General features: G+C 44.3%; 1 protein-coding gene across 1 annotated transcript in view; it reads right to left on the bottom strand.

Moving 5' to 3' along the window:
• Window positions 1-23,561, bottom strand: part of LOC147693574 (solute carrier organic anion transporter family member 2B1-like) — a 457,504-nt gene that overhangs the window by 34,186 nt on the left and 399,757 nt on the right. Inside the window, exon 11 of the mRNA XM_086933236.1 lies at window positions 19,665-19,824. Coding sequence (XP_086789362.1) covers window positions 19,665-19,824 — 160 coding nt within the window. The remainder of the gene's footprint in view (window positions 1-19,664; window positions 19,825-23,561) is intronic.

The following is a 23,561-nucleotide window of genomic DNA, read 5'->3' on the forward strand; positions in this document are numbered from 1 at the left end:
AAAAACGGTTGAATACGATACAACCTGTAACAACGGAAGACATTAGCCCTCCATGTCATTTAAGAAGTACGATTTCTATGGAGGAAAATGTATAATAGTTAATTGCCAACTAGCTGTGTCCTTATCCTAAAACATGTGTTTCACCAAAAACATTTATAAGAAAAATAATCTATTCGTGCTCACCCTTCATGGTAGGGGAATTGACCTCACCTCACCTGGACCTTGCTCAGGTTCTACGAGGCCCCGCACTACATAGATATAAGAGATAAAACAGAAAGAGGAAACACCATAAAGCTTAATTATCAGCCTTCTGAAATGCCCAAAACTATTTCTGTTCAGCAACTCTACTTATATCTAGAGATCAACATATGTAGAGACTCCAGCGCACCAACTATGTGTGCCCAGTTTCAAAGTCTCCCAGATTTATCATATTCAACCACAAAATTGCATTTGAGAATATCTCAAAGTAATTAAATATTCTAAGGGGGGGTAGTATTAATCAACAGACTCTAACTTGTGGATTCCGACAAACATGGACTTTGTAGCTGTATGGCCCGAGCCTATGCAGTATTACTTGAAATAAATAAGGGAAGATTCTTTAAGCTCACCTCTCCGTCAGTACCTCAAGCTCCCATCTGAGTCTTGGGGGAGGTACCGAACAGGAGAGGGTCGGTGAATTTAACAGTATCTCCGAGGGGTGCTGGTATTGTACCCTTCCGCCTCACTCTTCAAATAGGGAAAAACCCGGCGAGTTTATACTTCCCCTTTACCTCTCCATGCCTTATTTATGAAGCAAAACGCCGGAATTTTAGTCTTAGCCCCGTTTGTTGGTGAAGTGTAAAGCGCACTCCTTTGCGCTCGAACTCCCGCGAGAGAACTCGCAATAGGGACTACCGGATGATGTCATCCCGCCCATAATTGTAGTTCCATTAATGAAACGAGTATAAACAATCAATGTATACAGCATAAAGGTGTATATAAAGGATATTTAACCCCTGCAAATGGGTTTGGTGTTATTTAATGTTCATTACTACACGCATTATTTTATGCTCTAACTCCAACAGGCACTGCCCAAGACAGAAGCAGCCACTGCAGGTCAGTCTGGCCCGGCACCCAGCAAAGCAATCGTTCCTTTCGCAGCTTCTCTGGCGCTTCTTCTTAACAGTCTTCGTGATCCAGATGAGTTCTAAAATTCAGGGGTCTTGGACCCAGCATTTGTGTCCAAAAATCCTTTGATCTTTCAGGCAAAGGGTGTCTGTGTCCAGCCAGAACCAGTTGGACCGTCTCGGGTGTGAATTCCTGGCAGGAGGTGGGGACGGCTTAGTCAGAGGCAGATCAGGCCCTTTGAGGTGCATGGAGATTCCCTCCCTCTTCCCCCATCGCAATCCAGGTCTGTTGAGCCCTTTCCTGACCTACCTAGACTATCAGAAGCCACCCCGCTCCCCAACCATCTGTCGTCCCAAAAACCAGACAGGCAATCCACATTCCAGGAGAGGCACAAGGGATGACCATGCAAAGTAATACCCACGTTCTAAAAGTGGCCTTTATGAACTCAGAATGAAAATGGCACCCTTGCTAAAGACGCTGAGTTCAGGCATACCAAACTTCTTTCACTTATACCTTGTTCGAACTACGTATGTGAGTGGCACAATCTGTGCTGCAGGCCCACGAGCAGCAGCGAACTAACAAGCTCCGGCACTCGCAGTGCCCGTTACTGGGGGCTGACAAGTGAGTCGCACATCCAATCATAACACAATTTACCACAGGAGCTCACGCACTTTACCACTGATCAGTAGTGCAAAAAGCATGCAGAAACGTTATACCAGCAAAAACAGAGTAAAAACCTGGAAGGCAGAAAGCAAAAACTCGGGGGAAACCCGCCAAAAGATGCCAAGTCAAACAAATTCTGTCCCACGTGTTTCAGTACCATGAGGAAACAGATAGATAACTGCAAGGCTACTTGCAAGAAGCAATATACCTTGTACCAATTACTGAGTCTCAGGTAGAGCAAAGGAAAATGAATGGCATATTTTTATCATAAAATACACTTATTAAAAGTATGTCTCAAAGTGTAAAGGTGGATTAAAGGTAGTCTTATTCCTCCTGCCCGTGCCGGTTTCTCTTACAAGGTCATGTGGTCCCTAAGCTGGTCCCGTCCTTGGTACACTTCTCCCCTATCTCGCAACACGGGCTCTGGCGGAGATTGATAGGTGCAAATCTGGGGCCCCGGATGATACTTGCCCACCTAAATTATGGAATAGGATATGCCTGTTTCTGTCAGATACACTCACCCACATTTGGAACACATCCCTCTCTACCGGAGTTTTTCCTGATGTTTGGAAACCTGTCACATTGCTGCCCTTGAAAAAAAAACAACAGACCCATGGCTGATTTTAGCAATCTCAGGCCGATTTTGCTCCTCCCTGCGCCAGGCAAAATGTTGGAGAAACTGGTCCAACGCCAATTGAACCAGTTCATTGAAAATAATGCCATCCTGCATGAAACAAAGTCAGGTTTTCGGCCCGGTTTCAGCACTGAAACTGCTCTTATAGAGGTTGCAGATTCAGTGAGGTGGGCTCTAGATTCAGGGGCATCAGCAATGCTGGTGCTCCTGGATCTATCTGCAGCATTCGATACAGTCGATCATGCCAGACTGCTGCAGAGACTGGAAAGCATTGGCCTGGGTGGCTTGGCACTGGCCTGGGTACAGTCATATATGAGCGACCGCTCCCAGAAGGTTGCTCTTCGCCCTTTTACATCCAAACCCAAACCTATTAGATGTGGCGTCCCTCAGGGATCAGACCTTAGTCCCTTTTTTTAAAATTTTTATCTGGCCCCTCTTTTTACCTTAATAGGAAACTGGGGTGTCAAATCGATTTCATACGCTGATGACACACAGTTGGTTTTCTCCTACAAAGAGCAGTCAGAGGAAGCATTTGGAAATTTTAAGGGCTGCCTCCGTGATATTGCCTTACTAACAAACTAAAACTAAACGCAGGGAAAACAGAGGTGGTCTTCTTTGGAAAAGATCAAGTGCCCGCATCCGACCTGTGGTGGCCCACCAAAATGGGACCCCCACCGCTCCCCAGTACTAGTGCAAAAAACCTGGGAGTAAGATGGGATGATGGCCTCTCCTTCCTTACTCATATTCAACAGGTTACTTCGGGGTGCTTAAACAAACTTAGAAATCTTCGAAAGTTTCAGGATTTTCTGCCTGCTGATTGTCGTAAAGCAGTAGTCCATGCTACCGTAACTTCAAGACTAGACTACGAAAAACGGCCTGTATCTTGGTCTGCCGAAGTGTGCAATCCAAAGGCTACAGATGGTGCAGAATGCGGCTGCGAGACTGATCAAACATATTCCGTTTAAGCATCGGGTCTCTCCGCACCTACGCAATCTTCACTGGCTCCCTGTGGTAAGCAGGATCGAGTTCAAGGCTCTGACCCAGGCATTCTGGGCACTCCAGGGTAAGTGCCCTATCTTAAAATAAGACTCCCCCAGTACCATTAAGTGCGGTCCTTACGCTCAAACACACTTAACTTGCTCGCTGTCCCCAGATTTGCGAAAGCCCGTCTTGGGGGGAGATCCTTCTCGGCGAGAACAGCTAGGTTGTGGAATGCTCTTCCACTCTCGATTCGCAATGCCAAGTCAGAGACCTGCTTTAGGAAACAGCTAAAGACGTGGCTCTTTGATCAGTAACTCCATCTACTGATCCTCTATCTGGTCTGAATCACTTAGTTCACGTTTGCTGCTGACTAAGCGCCGGGACATCTCCGTGTGAGGTAGCTGTTTGCACTCTATAAAACTTAGTATTATTATTAGTATAATTATTATTAGTTTCTGTATTGTCTGAGAAGAAGAAGGCCAATCGAATCTTTCTGAAGAACTAGGATAGTTCAATCTGTGTGATGAAATCATCACCCAAGTGGGTGGGGACAAAGCCCAGTCACTTATTTAGGACATCATGTTCTAATGGAGTCAGAACCTTGGGACTAAGATTGACAACTCGATCGGAGTGGTGCTTGTTGGTGGGGAGGGATCTCTTGTCATGCTCTTTTTCAGGTTTTTTTTAAGTGCCGGATCCCACTGCAATCTCTGAGCATCTTGTTGGTTACCTGGTGTCGATCTGTTTCCTCTTCTTCTCTGTCCCCTTTGGTCTGGCCCTGTTCTAAAAAAGGGGGGTAATTTGGGGCTCCAAATTGGGCTTAATGGAATTAGAGGTCCAGAAATGGAATGGACTCATTTTTTATGATTTGGGATAAGGGACTAACTTTTACAGGTAGTATACATCTGGACGTTGCTCTGATGTTAGCCGGACAATATATGGTCTTGAGTAAGAGCCATTTATATTGTGTTCGGGATGTACGTGTGGTTGGTATTGCTAACACCTTGATAGTGTATGATCTAAAGGAGGGATGTATCTACCATCCCATACTCGTACAGCGGATATCCTTGTTCAAGCCCTGTCTATCACAGCGGAGCCTAGAAATCCATCTTTGTTCTCTGCGGAACAGGACTGATTTGTGAGTACATAATTGCCTGGAGGTAGTTGGGTTTGTCTATGATTGCTCATCAGATGTCGTCCTCTGTGTGGCCTGTGTCCATATGTATCTAGTGCTTTTGGTTCTATTTTACTTGCACCGTATCAAGGTCTGATGTTCCACTATTCTCTGTCTCACCTTGCATGTGGTCATAGCTACATAGATCAAACTGCAAGGGTAAAGTAGGATCTAGATTACCCCCTCTGTGTTGCAATTAGTAAAAGTGCGTCACTCCCAGGGGGGTGGACAGGCCCATGTCAATGTGGGATATAGTGATGGTATATGGACAGACAATGCACGGCCCACAGGTATTGTGTCCTTTGGCAGGCACAGTTGACCATAGGATGTTCTGTCGAGCTTCCCTCAGTGTATGGGTAGGTGCTTTATGGTGTGTATGCATCAGGATATCCACAATATTCTTGCTGCGTTCAATGGCAAAAAGAGGTCTGTTGAACTGGTTTTCCCCTGTGTTAAGAATGGACCAGTTCTTGTTTATTTATCTCTTAACAATGTTGATCAGGTGTCTGTAGGTGCTGACGCAGACCAAGTGGTCCATGGGGCTTTTGGTCTATGTTTCAGGGAGGGCTTTTTGGTGGCTGTTCCTGGCCCTTTCTGATGCTTTCTGTATGAGTTTTGGTAAGGTAAGATCATTCTGATAGAAGGATGCTAAGTGTAACGGCATGCTCTCTGTACTTCGTAACTTTGTGCAGTTTCTGTGTATCCTGAGACAGGAGGTTTTTTCTGAGAGCATGTGGGTGGCAACTGGTATAACTTAGTAAAGAGTTGCGAGCATGGTTTTCCTATGTAGCTCTGAGCATATGCCACTGTCCTTCGAATATAGTTGTAGGTCAAGAAAGAGAAGGAGGTCCTGCTGAATTCACACATGTATCTGAAATGGGGATCCCTTGAGTTAAGGCAGGTGGCAAAGGTTTCTAGTAAGTAGGCCAAACCTTCCCATACCACCAGTAAGTCATCAATATATCGCCTCCAGATTTTAAGATTGGCAGAATAAGGGTTGTCTGGCGGGTCGATATCTTTGGATTCAAAACTGTGCATATAGAGTAACCCTGGGCGTCAAAATCCGCTCCGCTTGCGGAATTTGTGGTATTTCGGCAATTTTGCGTTCCACGGAGAACGCGGAATTACTGGAAATTCCCGCTCCGCGGGGTATCAGAATTATTTCCTTTCTTGCGCTTTAAAAATGCGTCTGCGCGCGCCTGGTAACGACTTACTGGGATCCCTGCGTTCGTCGATGAGTTTTCCTATCCGTTCGCGTGCACCACAAGATTTTGATAGCCGGCTGTGTGATCCCGCAAGATTGTGCGACCGCGAATACGTCATTCGCCGCACCAACAAACACCGCAAGAGTGTACGATCATGAACACATCATTCAGACACAACATCCGGCGGAAGTTTGGTGAAGCTCGAGATGTCAAACATGCAAGATTTACAATCTGGAGAAGAATAATATCTCGAGCAGCATAAAACCTTATCTAAAATGATGATTTGGATGAAAAAAACTCCTCAGATTGACATTTGACTGTACTTTTTGTGCAAGGAGTACTTTTTAAAAAAAACTTATTTTTTGGAGAGGAAGGAAGTGACACAGATTCTCCAACTTCCTGTTCCTGTCCATCAGGCTCCTCCCAGTGCTTTGTTTATCTCCTGTTCATTTTTCATTTGGATTTGGACGGAGCTGGAAGGATCACTCTTTGTGTCTGCTCTCTGCTGCATCATATATCATTCTATTTGAGGACGTTTGGATTTGAGATTGTACAAGAAAGTTGGTGTAGTTGTTTGTTTGATTGGGGCATTGCAGTTGCTGCAACTACAATTTTGGTACTTTTCATCCATTTTTAATAAAATGTATTGTTGGTAGCCAGTAGGCCCAGAGCTAGTCATGGGTGCATGATGAAACAACTGTTCCTTTGGTGTCTTGAATTTATTTTAAACATCATTTAGGGCATGGATGTCATTGGATTGAATTGAAAAATGTGTATTTTTTAGGTAATTTCAGTTTTTGGGTGTGTGTTAAATAAATGCATTTGTTATGGGTGTGTGTGGTGTGTTGTGTATCTTCCTTGCACACCTTGTTTAGCTCGGTGGACTTTATTTTTTGCATTTTATTGCATTAAAGCTGTGTTGTTTAGCATGCCTCCTTTCCGTGGCTATTATAGGTCTGTTTCAGTTCATTGTTTTCCAGGCCTCCTGCTTGTTGCTTGTGACTGTGAGTGTCCCTGCAGTTGGTGGCCATTTTGTGGTGCTGGTTACATAAGTGTGCTGCTTTTGCCATATAGACCTGCATGTGTTTCCTTTGTTCCTTTTTGGCCTAGGCTTCTTGTTGTTGTGGGCCTGGCCATGTGGCTGGTGGCCATTTTGTAGCCAGGCAGTGTGCTTTTGCCATAGGCCTGTATTGTCTGTCTTTGCTTTCTCATTGTTGTTGTGGGCCTGGCCATGTGGCTGGTGACTATTTTGAAGCCAGACAGTTTGCTTTTGCCATAGGACTGCAAGTTTGTGGCCTAGTCTGCCAACAGCTCTTTCATCCTGCATGTCTTTGCTATGTTCCTCTTGTCTTACTGCTTCCTTCCATCCCCTTTGGCATCTGCAGCTCCCTGAATGACATGATGAGCTAATAATTTAATGCCAAAAAACAGGTTTCACTTCCATTACATTTGTATTTTTGTTTTTGTTCTTCTTTCTTATCCTTCCTGAGTGTACACAGTATGCCATGATGTTGTCAACATCTCACAAATGGCTACACTATTTTTTTTATAACTTAAACTGAGATAATAAAGTTTAATAAAATATATCACACTAACAAGTGTGACCACCACACACTAAGTTATATATTATATTTGTTTGTTTGTACAAGTAGTAAATGAACCACAACAACAAATGCAACATTTCACTGATGTTCTTCTGGCTTCTTTGCTTTTAGGTGCACAAAAAGACTGAGGAGGAAGTGTCATCATCATCACCCGTTGTACTGCCAGACTGAAATCCTGCTGCACACAACGTCACATGACGTGTGGCCACAGACATCTCTGCTAACAACTTGTGCACCAGCGTCCAGCTGACATCTGAAGAAGAGGGCTACAAAGAAAGTTAACAGGTCCTTCAGTACCATGAAAGTTGCCAGTGAGAAGAAGGAACAGAAGAAGGAGGTGGCACTTGCCAAGACTAATGTGCCGCCCTTGTTGTTTTTTAGAAAAACAAAACTTACACCTACAGTAGCGGTGTCAAGCTAGGACCAAGCTGGGAACAGCACCTCAGCATCAGCGGGTCCACTCCACCAACCTAGGCCCAGGCCCATGAGTGTGGCAGAGGTAGCCAGTCTACTAACAAGCAGTGATGTTGAAATGTTATTATTGCAAAGTAGTACACAATCAACGTAGGCGGAAAGTCAGCAGATAAGTGGGCAACAACAGCCACAACAACAGCCACAACAGCAGTTGCAACAGCAGCCACAACAACAGCCGCAACAACAGCCACAACAACATCCGCAACAACAGCAGCGACAACAGTCCACAATAGTAGTTGTTCTTCCCGAAGTAGGGGCAGTTCAGGAAATCGATCTTACTGCAGACGAAGAGGAGCAACCCACTCTTTCAGAAGCTCAATAGGTTTCCATATCCACAGCAAGGAAAAGGTTGGTTAGTCCATCAACTTCTTCTTCAAGCCCCGCTTTTGATAATCTAGATGCCACTTGGAATCCACCAGCTCAGTCTGAGAGTGATGCATGCCACAAGACAAGGATAGTGAAAACTAACAGGAAGGTTCCAGAAAGCCTTAGAGTTATGGAGGTAGATGTAGAAGAGGGGGATAATGATGATTACGAGCCAGTCATCATGAACATCACTCCCAGCCCAGAGGAGATGGAGACCAACATTATAACCCTATCAAAAATAGCTGCAAGGGATATAGCATTGATACCACCAAGACAGGTAATACCACCTCCAGCTTCCTTATTTTCATTTGCTAAAGCCCGGCAGGGACCTACATTAAGCTCAACCATTACCTCAGGTAGTGGTACTGTAAGTGTACAGAATAAAATTCCACAGCCACCCTCCAGTTCATCTGACATTGAAAGTGGCACCTCCAGCAGCACCAGAAAGTACACCTCCCCAGTTTGGGACTTCTTTTTGGTTAGCAGTAGAGAGGAGAACATTACTATATGCTTAATTTGTCTAGACGCTGCTAGGCGGGGTAAGCTTGGTACAAGCTATGGTACCGGAGGCCAATCAAGTCATCTTGAAAAAAAACACATGATCCAGTGGGAGGCTCACCTACTTCACTTACAAAAAAATAAAACTGCCCCCATTGCTGTTGCTGGGGATAAAGAAGTAGAAGACAATATGATTGCGGTGGAAGGTGAAAAAGAGGGAGACATTTCAAGCCCTGTCCCTAGCTGTGTAGTGGTACCACCCACATCCTCAGCAACATCTCAGTGGCACTGTAGTGAGTCAGGCTGAGACACCAAGGCAACAGAGTACTGCAATAACAAAAAGTGTGTTGTTGAGCCTAATTTGGTTCAAGAAGACAACTGCACCACAAAGGAAAATATTCCAGTCTACCAATGACAGCATGCTTAGGTTGGAGGGGCAGTACGAGCGCAACCACCCAACGGCACATTTGTACAATGCGAAGCTGGCTAAAATGTTAGCGCTGGACCTTCTTCCTTTTTTTTTTGTGGAAGGGGTGGGTTTCCTTGAATTTGTTTTAGCCATCTGCCCTAAATGGAAGGTACCTAGTTGCTCCTATTTCGCTAGAGTTGCTCTTCCAGCACTACATTATTATTATTATATTATTATTATAATTATTATATTTAAGTTTGTAAAGCGCACAGCTACCCGAAGGTTTCCCGGTGCTAGAGACCAGATTAGGGGAGAGAGCCAGCTGAAAGAGTCCGGGGAGACAGTTATTGGTTAAATAACCAGGTTTTAACCTCTCTGCGAAACTTGAGATAACAAGCTTCAGTGCGCAAAGATAAGGGAAGACAGTTCCAAAGGAAAGGAGCCAGGCAAGAGAATGAGCGACCACCCATTCTAGCTCTTTTGACTCTGGGAACCTAGAACCTATGTTGATTGGATGAACGAAGTGTGCGGGTGGACAGTTCTGGTGAACTAAGGTGCTAAGATAGGGTGGGGCACGACCAGCCTTAATTCTGTGCATAAAACAGAGGGCCTTGAATTTCGTGCGATTCTCAATACGGAGCCAATGCAGGTTACGTAGAGAATAAGAAGTCAAGGATTTGTTAAGAAGTTTACAGAGCAGCCGGACCGCCATATTCTGGACTGTCTGTAATTTGCGAGTAACCTCTTTGCATGCCCCCAGGAGAAGAATGTTACCGTAGTCCAGTCTAGAGGTAATTAAGGACTGGACTACGGTTTTCTGTGTCTCCGGCGGAAGCATCCAAATTATCTTCCTAAGCCACTTGATGATAGTGATGCAAGTCGAGGAGGTTTTAACCACGTGATGGAATTGCTTGGACAAGCTTTGCAGCAGAGTGCTGTTCACAATATCCACCTGACAACAGACATGTGGACCAGTTGCCCAGCCACTGATTACATGTGCATCACTGCACACTGGATCTATTTTGTGGGGGTTAGAGAAAAGATATCTGAAACAGGTGCTGTTGACACTGCTGCGATTTTTAATGCTACTCGGAAACATGCAACTGTAGCCATGTTCTGCTGCAAACATTTTGGAAGAGTTTAACAGTAAGGTCTTTGAATGGCTGTGCCCAAGAGGGCTTAACATTGTTTTTTTTGCCACAGATAATGGCAGTAATGTACTTAAGGCCATGGAGGATGGTGCCTATTTCAGGATCCTGGATTTGGCGCACTGCATTAACATTATTGTTCAAGAATTTCTGAAAAAAGAAGCTATAGTCAGCAACTTACTGACCACCTGCCGAAGAATATGCATACATTTCAGCCATTCTTTTAAAGCCTGGAAGGAGCTGAGGATCATTCAACGTGAATATAGAATGCCAGTCAAAGTACTCATCCAGGAGGTGGCAACATGTTGGAACTCAACTTATTACATGCTTTACCATATGTTGGAGCAGTACAGACCAATCAATGAATATGTCATGCAAAGAGGGGATGCTACTGTGAGAGGCATGACCCTTCAGATGGACCAATGGTGCCTAGTTAAATGCCTGACAGAGAAGTTTCTTCCTTTCGAGGTCTTCACACGTGAAGTCAGCAAGGAGGACTGTACTATGGGCCAAGCTATCCCATTATTGCACATGCTACAGCAACAGCTGAAGGAGGTGTCTGAAGCGTACATAGGTGTGGAAAAAAAGAAGCATATGAGTTGGTGGAGAGCTTATCCCCTCGCTTAGCTGAAAATACAAGGGTGCAAGCTAAGATTGGGTCAGAACAACATTACATTTGTGCCACAATTCTGGATCCATGGTTAAAATTGGCACTGAACAGTAAGACATTAATTCCTTTTTCAGAAGTGGACCTTGCCCAGTGCAAAAGTTGGATAGCTGAGGTAGCCAGTCTCTTTGAAAATGAGCGGCTGGCAATTAAAGGCCCACTACTCAAACCCACAACAAGCACTGCAGCAGGGCATCCGGCATCAAGTTCCACTTCAGAGACTGAGGGCAGTGCGTTTGGCTCAGAGCGGTCACCAACACCATCAACAACAACAGCAAGAACCGGATCATCAGCTCCAGTAAAATCTGCACAGGATTGGTATTTACAGCAAGGGCTTGCTAGATCCAGTGATGATGCAAACACAAAAGAGGCCAAACAAACTGTAGCACCCCTGAACATTGAGCATATGGTCCAGGCCTATCTGGATGACCCAACAGAGGTCTACATTGTTTAAAACTCATTGCGGTATTGGTATTTGCAAAGGAACCAATGACCAGTGCTGAGCAGCCTGACGATAAATTATCTGGCTTGCCCTGTTGCAAAAGTCTGTTCTGAACGTGTTTTCAGTGCTGCTGGTGCCATTGTAACAGTGAAAAGGACTAGTCTGTCGCACAAAAACATGGAGAGGTTTACCATGATCAAAATGAATCAGCACTTTATTCCACTGAATTACACAACATTACATGAATCAACGCAGGAAGATGAGGACAGCAACTTAGGTGACAGAAGTAGTGTGGTAGATGATGGTTACCTACTTCTGGTTGAACCCCCAGAGTCTGAGGACAAGATATACTTCCCTAACAACTAGGCTTGAACTTCTTACTTTCTTCCTCCCTTATTTACTTTTATTTGTGTGTTTCTGTCTTTCTGGTTAGAAACTTGGAATCACAACAAATCCATCTCCACCGTCTTCTAGTCTTTTTTTTGCTACATTGCAGTTGCAGCTGTCTGCATTTCACTGAAGTCCACTCATCCAAGTCCTGCTCCTCCATCCTCCTGACTCGCCCTAAATCCATTTACCTCAAGACAGATGATGATTGGATGTAGAATAGTCGAAAAAAGAAAATGTTACCTTGTTGAGTTCCTCCAAAATAGCTAAGTGGAACATGATGACTGCTATAGCTATCCTCCTTTCCGAGCCGAGAGAGACTGCCCCTTAACTTAAGATGAGAAGGAACAGGTAATGAATTATGGCATGCATTGGACGCTGACTGAGTGATTTGTGTTGTTGTTGTTTGTTGTGCATGAAGTGAATTCATTGTGTACTATTATTTAATCTACACACTAAAAGTAACTCAAGTCAATGTTTCCCTTCTTGTGTTTTAATAGCAAAATTGTACTTCTACTGCAGGCCGATCCATTGCATTTTGAATATGGAATGTGGACTCACTCAGTACACTGCACACTGAGTTGGACAACACCATGATGATGACCACAATGACATATATCTTCGCAGTCACTCAGTAGGATCGGAGATGATTGATGGAATAAGTCAGGGCGTTTCATGAGTGGCATAAAATGTAACAAGTCAACAACAACCACACCAGACCTACTTGTCTGTGTAGTGGTGGCGTTGAGTCGGTGTAGTGGTATGACTGACAGCGGTGCATTGTTTAGTCACTTAATTTGTAAAATGCTATGTTGCTGTATATGTGCTTTGTCTGCCTCTGTCAAAAAATGTACGCTAAATAGAGGATGGGTCACGGGTGCCGTGGGCCTGCTCTGTCCGGTTGCTGTTGTTGTAGGTTAATGATGGAAACAGAGTGCACATGATGTATCCTATCCATGCCGCCACTGAAAGTGTTCTTGTTGCACTCCACCATAATTTATGCTTTTTTTTCCCCTTGATTATTCAATATCCCTTTTGTTTTTCCATCTACAGATACAGACCGGACCTTACCCTGTGCTATACTGGGAATAACAACTCAAACTTACCTTACCAATCCACATCTGCCAGGCAGGCACTGGCATCACCCAAGATAGATGGACGGAGCGTCCATGGAACGGAGGACAAAGAGGAATGCGTGAGATGCAACTCCCCAATTTGACCAGGATAACAACATACAGTAAAAGTTTCAACATTCATCATCTTTTAAATATTTTGATTCCTTTTTTATCTTAAATCATTACGACTGCTTATAATTTATCCCTACAGCTATTTTTTTAAATTTTCTTTGCTATCTTTAAAAGTAAGCCTGGTACAACAGAACAGAAACTGTATGTAATTTGGGTCTCTCTGAGGGCGGACAAGCAAAGCACATTGCATAATATACTGCTGCCCTGTACTGTGTAATTGTCTAGTAGTAGTTAGTAAGTTCTACTTATAATTAACCATCAAGTTATCAGTATCATCATCATGCATGCATTTCCTTTTCTCCCTTAACAGATTTATGGATATGGTCGTCTGCCAAGATTGTTTTGTTGGTTGTTCATGCGTAGTGTTTTTCTTTGTCAAACATTTCCCCAAACCCCCCTTCCCAACCATTCATCAAACCATAACCCTCTTCTCCCGGGCTGTGTGATTTATTGAGGTGTTACTTAATTAAATGTACACCAATAATTGATTAAACACTTGCTGGGACGGATGTGGCGAAAGCAACAGTAATTCAATTTCAAGGAAGACCGAGGATCTTCTTCTGCTCAGTATATTTAAATTGCAAGTCAATTTTTTTCCAAAGGAACCTAATCCATCATAATTAATTTCCGGCATCGATTGGATTCATCAACATCCTCCTACACAGCACTAAAGGTTCGCTTGTGTCGAGTGACTTGACACAACTACAGTTTGTAACTTGTTGTACTAGGCTATACCCGACACCATTATGTTTTATTTACTTTGTTCTACTACTCCCCACAGAGTCTCTCTCAGGTGACTGACTGTCTCATTTTCTTTTTTTGCAAATGCTACTGGCAGTGTCTACTACTACCACCACAACCATGGCATTTCCATTCTCTTGGGAAACCACACCATCATCATCATGCAGCCATCGCTGTGCCTAACTTAAACAACAATCATAGGTAAGAAAAGAAGTTTTGGGGAGGTATAATAATGGACTAGGAGGACAGACTGACAGTACTAGTAGGACAAGTCGCTCAGTGAGGGGTACCACATCTATCTGTTTGTGTGTTTCAAAATTGGCAGATTATTTAAATCAAACACTGTCTGCGGCCCTGCAGCAGCTAGAAAGGAAATCATGTGACATAAAACAGTAACCCCCCACAAAACATTAACAACATATGTTATGTTTAAGTATAAATACCCTAACAAAAATAAAGTAGGTAAAAAATCACACAACACCCGACCCACCCCTCTCCCTAACCCCAACCAATGGCCAAAACGAGAAAGTCCAAAGGTAACCCATGTCCAAAATGTCCATAATAAAGTCCAATGCCCAATTCCTGCCCACCAAAAAAAGGATTAAAAAAGGGGCAATCAAACAGGGTCTTTAAGTTAGCGGCGGGCTCTTCAGTTTTCCCTTTCTAGGACCTTGACCCTCTTCTCAAGCTCCTCTACCTGCTCCTCTAATCACCCATTCCAGAGGAGCATGCGGCGCGCATATGCCCTGCAGTTGCATCCACAGGTGGGGCAGCATTGCTAAATGCTGAAGTGTGGCGGCGGGCTGCTGCCTGACTGTGGCGCCGTACCACTGGAGGGATCTGGCCGGGGCCTGGGACATTGGAGGAGGCTGCAGCTGCTGCCGCCTCCTCCTCCGCCAGAACCACCAGTCCCCAGTATTCGGCACCGAGCCATGGCTGCCAACTCCTTCCAGGTTGGTTTTGCTTGGGAAGGAGGAGCTACATCAAGAAATAAAAAAAGACTATTACCAATACTCTTAGCAAAACAGTAACACAAAATTAATTCAACACGTAATGGCACAGTAGCACTAGCAAGCACAGTACATAACATTTGTGGTATGTATTTGTCCTCCCACTTCCTTGGCCTCTAACATTTGTGGGAGTTTCAGGCATTATACTAGCACTATGGACTCAAGTTCACAGTACACCAGTCTTCTTCTTCTCTCTTGTTTAGCGAAATTATATAACCTTGTTGTAGCCGGCATGCCAGCTCAGTCAGCTTGCGCCCAAGACAATCATTCTCGAGTCATAACGCAGACTCACGTTAGTTTTATTTACTACTGTCTGCAGGTGGGGAAGCTCGTATTTTTCTATTACGGGTGGCACTGGCCATACTCTCTCTGTTACATCAAGGGCAGCTGCTCAATTTCAGTTTCAGCCTGCCCTGACTACTACAAAAAGGCAGATGATATCTGATCCAATGATCATTGCTTATATATGGGTTGACATGAGGTACTTTGTTTTGATTGATTGTGTAACCAGACGATAGGCCACCCTAGGCAGGCTGGCTGATAGTCGAAAATAAATTAACATAGGTAGGGAGTGGTCCTCGGAGTCAGAGGAAGGCGCTTGGTAACTACATATATACACAATATATATATATAGGCTATGCTTGCAAACTACTGTGAGTCAAGGGAGTATTCTGAAAATACAACTTATATTCTCCTCGGCTTTGCTACTCTGGCACGGTTTCTTTTACATTCTCTTCAAACTAAGAAACTTCATCCAGTGACAGTCTCCACCTATGCTATCTAAGATGAATACCATCCAGGCATCCATTCATTCAAAGTAAACTTCTATCATTCTTCTTAATCTCTCAACAAACCTTAGTTTGTTTCACCAACAACAAACATTTATTCTTTCTTTTTAAACCACCACCCATGCATCCTTCCTTGCTTGCCTTGACTTTGAGTTTGACCCAAACACCACTGACGATTCTTGCTATCCACCCATACATTTTCCTCCACCCAGGCAGGCATCTTTTCTTTCACCTTCCACCCATCCTTCAATCACCCATGCATCTGATTCCTATCAGCCACCTATGCATACTTCCCACGTATCCTTCTCTGCCTGTCATATTACATCTCGCCAGTCCTTCCTCCTTCTACCCTTCTTTTCCTTTTCGTTCAACACATCCATCAAGGTCATCTGCTCTGACTTTTAGTCTTGTCCATAAAACTTTCACAGCTAAATTGAAGTCAGATAGAAGAAGTCATTGGTTACTCAACTCCTGTCGCTAATGCTATTGCTAATGCTAAGTAAGGGGTATCTGTCTTCTTCAACCGTTGTTCACTACAACTTCATACTTACTAAGTCTCAACAGTACAGTGAGTGTACACCCTTGCAGCGAGTGTAATGTCAGTAAGTAAGGAATATAACTTACCACCGCCCGTCACTGCTGCTGGCTCACCCCCTGTAGCTCCTGCAGGTGCTGCATCTCATTCTCCCTCCAAAATGGCCACGTCGCCATCGCCGCTAGCCCCGGCACTGGTGGTTGGTAGTATACCTTGAAAAACGCATTACACATTTTTTAGATGCCACATGCACCTCCCCCTATTTATTCTTTTACACTAGCAAGATTGAAAAAATAGTTAATACATACATATTCAACATACATCACTTGTACAAATCGGGTACTAGAGTAGACACTAGTAGTGTTATATGGTCCCTAGGGTCATTCTAGTCTACTCTTGCTAAGTTAGCCTGAGCCATGCAACCATTTTAGCTTTGTGTCTTTTGCGTACGTTACCTCACAGCTTGTTGTGTAAGACGCCTTTGAGTCCACAGGAGCTCATACTGCTACTGTCTGAGCGCTGCGTACGAGAGGTCGAAAAACAATCCACTTTGTTATGGAGTTCTGGTCAGTCTCTATTGCTTTACCATAACATGCTACACTTTTTGGCATGACTGAGAAATGCTTGCATTATACTGTCTAACGCGCACCATTTTTCTCAAAACAGGAGGAAGATTCCCTTCTACGAACCAGAGCTTTTCAGAGCTTATGATGTAACCAGTACTTCTAGGTTCTAATGTGAGGGGTCCCCCAGAATTCGCTTAGAGATCTTTTGTCGTCTATGGACTTGTAGTTGTAACAATGTTTATTGTTTTAATCTTATGCATTTTGCTGTTGGTGCTGGCTCGTATACTCCATTATAAAACAACGTACAGAGCTTGTTAGTTGAAAATAAACCTTTTGAACTTACATAGACTCTATGATATTTGTATTTGGTGTGGACTTACACGAGTGATTGAGCGAAAGGGTGTGCATTGCTACCGCAACTCTGAGAGGTCGGGAGTGTTATGTTCTGGCTTGTTAATCATTGTGTATTTTTGGAGGGGGTTTGGGGAGCTAATGAGACACTATAGCTAGTCGGTCAGGGGATTGTGGGTTCTGACTGAGGTGTGACGAAGGTCCAGCCTCCTATTTTCTTGTGTATAGCTCTGTATGTGCAGAATCCCTACAAAAGTAGTAGCATGTACTATCCTATCAAAAATAGTAAAATATCTGGTTGGGCATTTTGTTGGTGGGAATTGTCGAAAAGTCTCAATATTAAGAAGACTAGAAGAGGACAACCTCAAAGGACTGGCCTCAGCGGCTAGAGCTATTGGTGAATCTGAGTTTTATTTAAAATCTTTTAAATAAAAGTGCCTAACTGGGCAAGCTTAGCTACAGACAGACTAAAAGTAGTAGTACAGAGAGTCGTAGCAGAGGCAGTTAGAGGCAGGGATAACAAGAATTTAGAAACAGATAGTCTAGAACAAAATAATAGTTCAGAAAAAATAAGGTGCAGTAAAAGTTAGGGAAATAGAATTATTAATATCAACCACTGGAGGACTTACTTGGGCCAACAGCAGGGCTCTCAGTAGAGGAGCAGTCCTGGCCCTGGGTGGCATCTTGTTCTTGTCCCGCCTGTGCTGACTCTGACACTGTCTTCTTGCCCCTGGGTGCTGATCATGTAAGATATAATAAAGAAAGAGCCAAACATTAATGATTGGTGTGAAACAAATAAAATATCTTTAAAACGCTCAAAAAACATTTTAGAAAACAATAATTGCAATCAAATGTACCTATCTGATCGTATTGCGAGATTCATGGACCGTCTACTTATTATTTATGAACACGAATCGAGTGTTCCATCCAGAATACTAACTAATCCTAAGTACCACCTGACCTAGCCCACCTATTCCAGATGGGCCAATTGTTCACTAAGTCTGCATTGCCATTTATTTTAGCCTTCAAAAATGCATAGGTGGCGAGCGCAAAGTTGCAAGCAAGTAAGATTAGTAGCACCGAGCACCTGTGTCATAACAATCACAGAAGATTTTTAAACGTAATTTACCTGCAATGTAATCAGCAGCATTTTTGCATTTTTGCTTTTCGGAAAAAAATATATTCGCAATATATAACACAGAGCAGAAGAACACAAAGTAGTAATATTAAATAGCTACTTACCAAGCCCCGGGACCTTCACTCCTAGCAAGTCCAGCAGGTCCTGCTCCCGGTCCAGAATATCGGCCCACTGGTGCGTCAGTTGGGTATAGGTGCGCCGGACACCACAGCAGAGAAACACTGCCCGGCACATCTTTTTCTACTGCTGGCGAAGCTCCCGGAGCCCGGACCCAGGCCTGCTGCCTGCTGCTAGGGTTAAGGGGAGGTGAGGCTATAAAAAAACAAACAACTGCGGCCACCTCGGCCTCAGCAAATAAGGCCTGTGTCTGCACCCTTCGTGGGCGCAGCCTTCCGCAGGGAAGGCGGTCACGACTACTACTACGGGGAGCCTTGCCCTTTCCCTTGTTGCCCCTGCTCTCTTCCTTGGTCATGGTTCTGGCCTGGGACTCGGGTGGAGAAGAAAAGGGAAGAATTAGAAAAGTAAGTAAAAGAAATGAAAAAATCAAGTTATAGAAAGATTGAAAAAGTAGTAGAAAAAGTCACAAAAAAGTAAAAAAAAAACTCAAAATATAGATTCAGGAAAATAGAGAGATAAATAATAAATAAAAAAGATTAAAAAAATAGTGTACAGAAACCAAGGATTGCAAAGATAGAGTGAGGATAGAAAAGAAGGCCCAGCACCATAGCAATAGAGTGAAAAACAAGATGGCTGCACCCATTGTGACCGCATGGGCAAGTTTGTGTGATATTTCAACCCCGAGCGCGCAAACAGCATCGCAAACACGTAATACGCATTGCCGAACAGGAAATACTCCTCACAAACAGGCAAGGGCTCAGCTCGTCATGAGCACAGAGCAACCATGGAGCCTGGTGAGCTGAGCTCCTCATGAGCATAGGAGGGGTTAAACCATAGTGCGATTTGACTCACATAAGCTTCTAAACAACCAAATGATAAGCACCATAAATAGCACTGGGCCAGGGATGTCCATGCCAGCATTAACTAAGCAACCTCAAAGTTAGTTTTGCACAAACAGGGGCGGGGCAGGACTGATCCTGTGCTCCCTGCAGCAGAGCCTCTCTCAAGTGTGAAGTCAACCAAATCATACCGGAATACCAGCACTGCATGGAGAAAAGTAAAGTAACAAGCTACCAGGAAAGTCAGAGGTGAAGCACCTTCCCACACCCAACTGCCTGACAGAGGAGAGTGGAACTAATCGCAGTCCCTACCTGCCACAGCAGAATGGGGAACAGAGTGGCCTTTCTCTAGACTGTGACAAACAAACAGGAACTGGGAGCAGCATTGTGTCCTTAGCTAAAGGTTGGATTATCAAAATTAGAATAGCCAATTTGGCGGAAATTCAAGTGCTTTTTCTTAGGTAGCAGTGGGGTTTGTGTTTCTCCAAGGTGATATTCACCCTCTTAGAGCAAGGAATGTAATGAGAAGGTAATGATTCCTGATAAAGATCCTTCGAAAACATGCTAACTTACCAAAACTTTATTCTCCGTGAAGGCGAAACTGACATCTTCGCACCCCGCATAGCATGGAGAGATGTATTCAATGCCATCGTAACCACAAATAGGATTATAAGCTGTGTCTGAACAGTGACACTTGCTGTTACATTTGGAAATGTTTTGTCCAACTTCCTCACTAAGATAAAAGAAAGACTTTGTTTTACAAATCACATTGAAATACCTCAAATGCTTAACCTTAACACAAAACACATTATTTTTCATAATAATAATGGATTATTGCGGAGCATAAACAACAGAGAACTAAGTGTAGATTCTGTTTGGAGACAGTTAGGTTACATACTTTTTTGTATGGTATCTACACCACTGTGTCATGTGTAACATAGACCTAAAATAATCAGGATCATACTGCATATCTCTCACCACCCAAACTAGGAGGCTATACATCACCAAAACACAAACTACTTTGAAGGGTTTCTTTAAGATGAAGCAATACCTACAAAAATGATGTCCAGTTAACCTGGTCATCTGCCCGCTTTTCATCAGTTCTTTATATATATGTTCCTCCTCTGATAAGGACTATTCTTTAACATCTCTCAACCAGTTCTTCATAGTTGAGCTTCTACAATCATACATCTTATTGAAGATCTACATCTCATCAGCACTAGTGATTGCACAGTACCTATATGTTTAATTTTACACATATTTGGGTAAGGAGAAATAATTATAAGGCAGGCATTTAGAAAATCTTGTATACTGAGATTGGTGATACTCATGAACATGCCTGTAACCTGATTCCAGAACCTTTCAATTTTAGGGGGCTCTCACATAATTTGATAACAAAGCATGCCAAAGTTTTTTTTGTTATATATACGCTGTGGATATACACGTATTGATGGTGGCCATCTTTAAATGGGTTTATTCAAAGATTATAAGTGCATCCAAAGATGGTTGTCGTGTATTTGTGCATCGCTGGTGAACATCTTTGACTGGGTTTGTCCAAATATTCCAAACCCATTTCCTGGCCTCACCAAGCATTCTCAATGACAGCCTTCTTGACATGGGTAAACCCCCATTTTAAGAGAAATGCCAGTTGAAAGTGCAGTGGGAGGGAAAAAAAACATGTAAAAAGCAAAATATAAGTAAAATAAAGTTGCAGAGGGTAAGAGGGCAAACAGAAGGGGGGCACGAGAAAGTAATGAAGGAGCAGGAGAATGTTTGAAAACAAGAGTGATGGAGCAAGCAATGGATGAGATATGGAGGATTGGGAGAAGCAACATGGAGAATGAGGATGAGCTGGGGAGACACAGGGGAAAATACATGGTGTGCAAGGGACGGGGCAATGTGAAGAGGGAAGCAGCACATGGGGGAGAAAGCAAGTAAATACATGCTCTCCCATCGAGTGCCTAAAGAAAATGTGTTTCCTGAATGCAAAGAACGTTAGCAGTGGAAGGACACAAGGCAATCAAACAGAACACTGTGAGAACTAAATGCTGCTAGGCACGACACAAGAATAGGAAAGAAAGGCATTAAATCAAGTGGAGACAAAAAAAGCCTTCCATTCATGTGCAAGGGCTGACCCAACCCCACTTTATTAGGTCGAGTATAGAGTCTGCGCAAATATGCTGCTCTGCCAGACTTGTTGTAGTGGAGCAGGAAATGGAAGCTCCACCTACTCTCCACCCATATTTGTCATTGGCTGGTGTCATTGTCCTTTGTAAATGCTGGCTTCTGATTTCTTGATAGGCTTGTTAGTCCCTCCTTAGTTCCGCCTTGTCTTAATTATTAACCTTCCATGGCGACAGGCCCTTTTGCTTCGGTTGTTACACGGTATGTGTTATTTGGTCTTGTAAGTACTATTTTCTTTATTGAGTTTCTCCTACTTCAGGCACAACAACCTGCTTTGCATTCATTCAGGGTGGGATAATGGCGGCCGCTTGTTTAATTTCCTGTTGCTGTTTAACCATGCTCATGTCCCCCTCCCATTGTCCACATTCCCTTTGTTCCAGCCACCCCTCCCCACTTGCGTCGGCCCATCAGGTAACCCCCCTCCCCCTGTTGTCCATGTTCACCAGGCTCACCCCCCCCTCCCGCTGTCCAAATACCCCTTGCTCCCGCCCCTTCCCTGTGTCTGAATTTCCTTTGTTCCAGCCCCCTCTCCACTAGCGGTGGCCCGTGAGGTCCACCTCTGCCCCCCTCTCCCCCTCCACGGTGGCACATTGTTTGTTAAAATGCGGAACAGAGTCAGCGAAAATAATTGGCAAAGCCAAAAGGCCGGACCTATTGGCTTTGCCAATGCTTGTCTGACAAGTTGATACTCGAGGGGCGTAATTGTTGGGGTAACGGATGGGGCGAGGAGCAGGATGGGGAGAGGAAGGTCTGGTACACGGGGTTTCAGAAATCTCTGACTCTTACTTCTGAAAGACCCATCTCTCTCCCTCTCTTTCTTCCCTTAAGGGAGACCAGGCCTCTTTGTTTCAGAAGACTTGTCATCGTTACTGTAAAATCCTTACCGCCTGGCATGGCGATCTCTCCCCGGCACGAGCACTGGTTGCCAGTTTAGCACTTTACAACATTCATTTAAAAAAAAAAAAATTTAAAAAACCACATCGAGCATGAACAAAATCTTCCCAATTCTTGTCTTTCTCATCACAATACCCCCACCCTTCACTGAAGCCCAGATTTTAATGTCCAGCGCCCCCCCCCCGCCCTTCACCCTCGAACATTAGGCCACGGCTGTCATTCTCTTAACCCTGGCAACAAGACACACATTGCCTGGGCACCTACATCCTCTTCCCAGTTGGCACCTTTTTAAAAATCTTTCTTTTTGTAACTTTGGTTTTTTAGTTTCAAGAGACGTGCTTAAGGCATCTGGTGCAGTGTGTGTCAGGTGGCTCTCCTTGGGCAGCATGAGGAGCTGGGGGCAGATTCTGGCTGGCAGATCAGGTGCCCGCATGTCCCTTCTTCACTGCCTGCTTGAGTGTGTATGCTTGTATGTGTGCGTGGATGGGCTCGGTCTTTTTTGTGGTTAATTTTGTGTTGCACTAGCACGACCCCACATACGGTAGCTTCAAACATTAGGGCAAAACAAAGATATAATTGTGGTGATGGGGTCAGGGCCTTATAACATGGGGGCCTTAGCGTGAAATGACTGGACAGACACTCTGGGATCAGGTTGCCGGGAAGACCACGAGCGATCTTTACCGGGGTTTATTATACCCTCGGGGCGTGCCCGCCCTGAGGGGTGAGTGGATGCCTGAGTGTTGCTACATTGTATGGTAGAGCCCGCCTGGCTCTCTACATCCCTCCTTCATTTCAGTCTGCTTCATCACCAGTTCTTGGTCTTCAGGGGGAGGTACACACAAAGTCCCGTAACTTGTGGCTTGGGCCAGGGTTTGGCCGAAGGTTGTATCTTTGGCTTCGGCCCTTTGGTGATTGAGTGTCCCCAGCCGGGGACACTTCTCCTTGCGCTCTGCAGGTCGGGGAATTGTCGGCCAATACGCACGGCAACGGCAACGGGTCTTGGCTTCTCCTCTGGTCTTCAACCGACGTTTGATCATCAGACCCTCTCGCTGATGATGAGGCTGTTGGAGACAGACCGGCTTGTCGTGGCCCGACCTCTTCTTCCTCGCCTTGGTCTTCTGTTCCTCCCCTCGCTGGTTTAAAGCATGACACATTTCGCGTGACTCTTTGTTCACCTTTCTTGACAGTCACCATGGTTCCTCTGATCCTTTCAACGGTCCACAAGTCCGGTTCATAGGGGGTCCTATACTTCCATCCGGGGTGTCGGTCATGGACCACTACTGTGTCTCCTTCCTGTAGATTTGATGTCTTCGCACGTCTGGCCGCACTGGCCTTCTGGTTGGTTACATCTCTTCTGGACTGAATGGCGTCCCCATCTCGCTCAGGTGGTGT

This window comes from Lissotriton vulgaris, chromosome 8, assembly GCF_964263255.1.
Source record: "Lissotriton vulgaris chromosome 8, aLisVul1.2, whole genome shotgun sequence".
Taxonomy (NCBI): Eukaryota; Metazoa; Chordata; class Amphibia; order Caudata; family Salamandridae; genus Lissotriton; species Lissotriton vulgaris.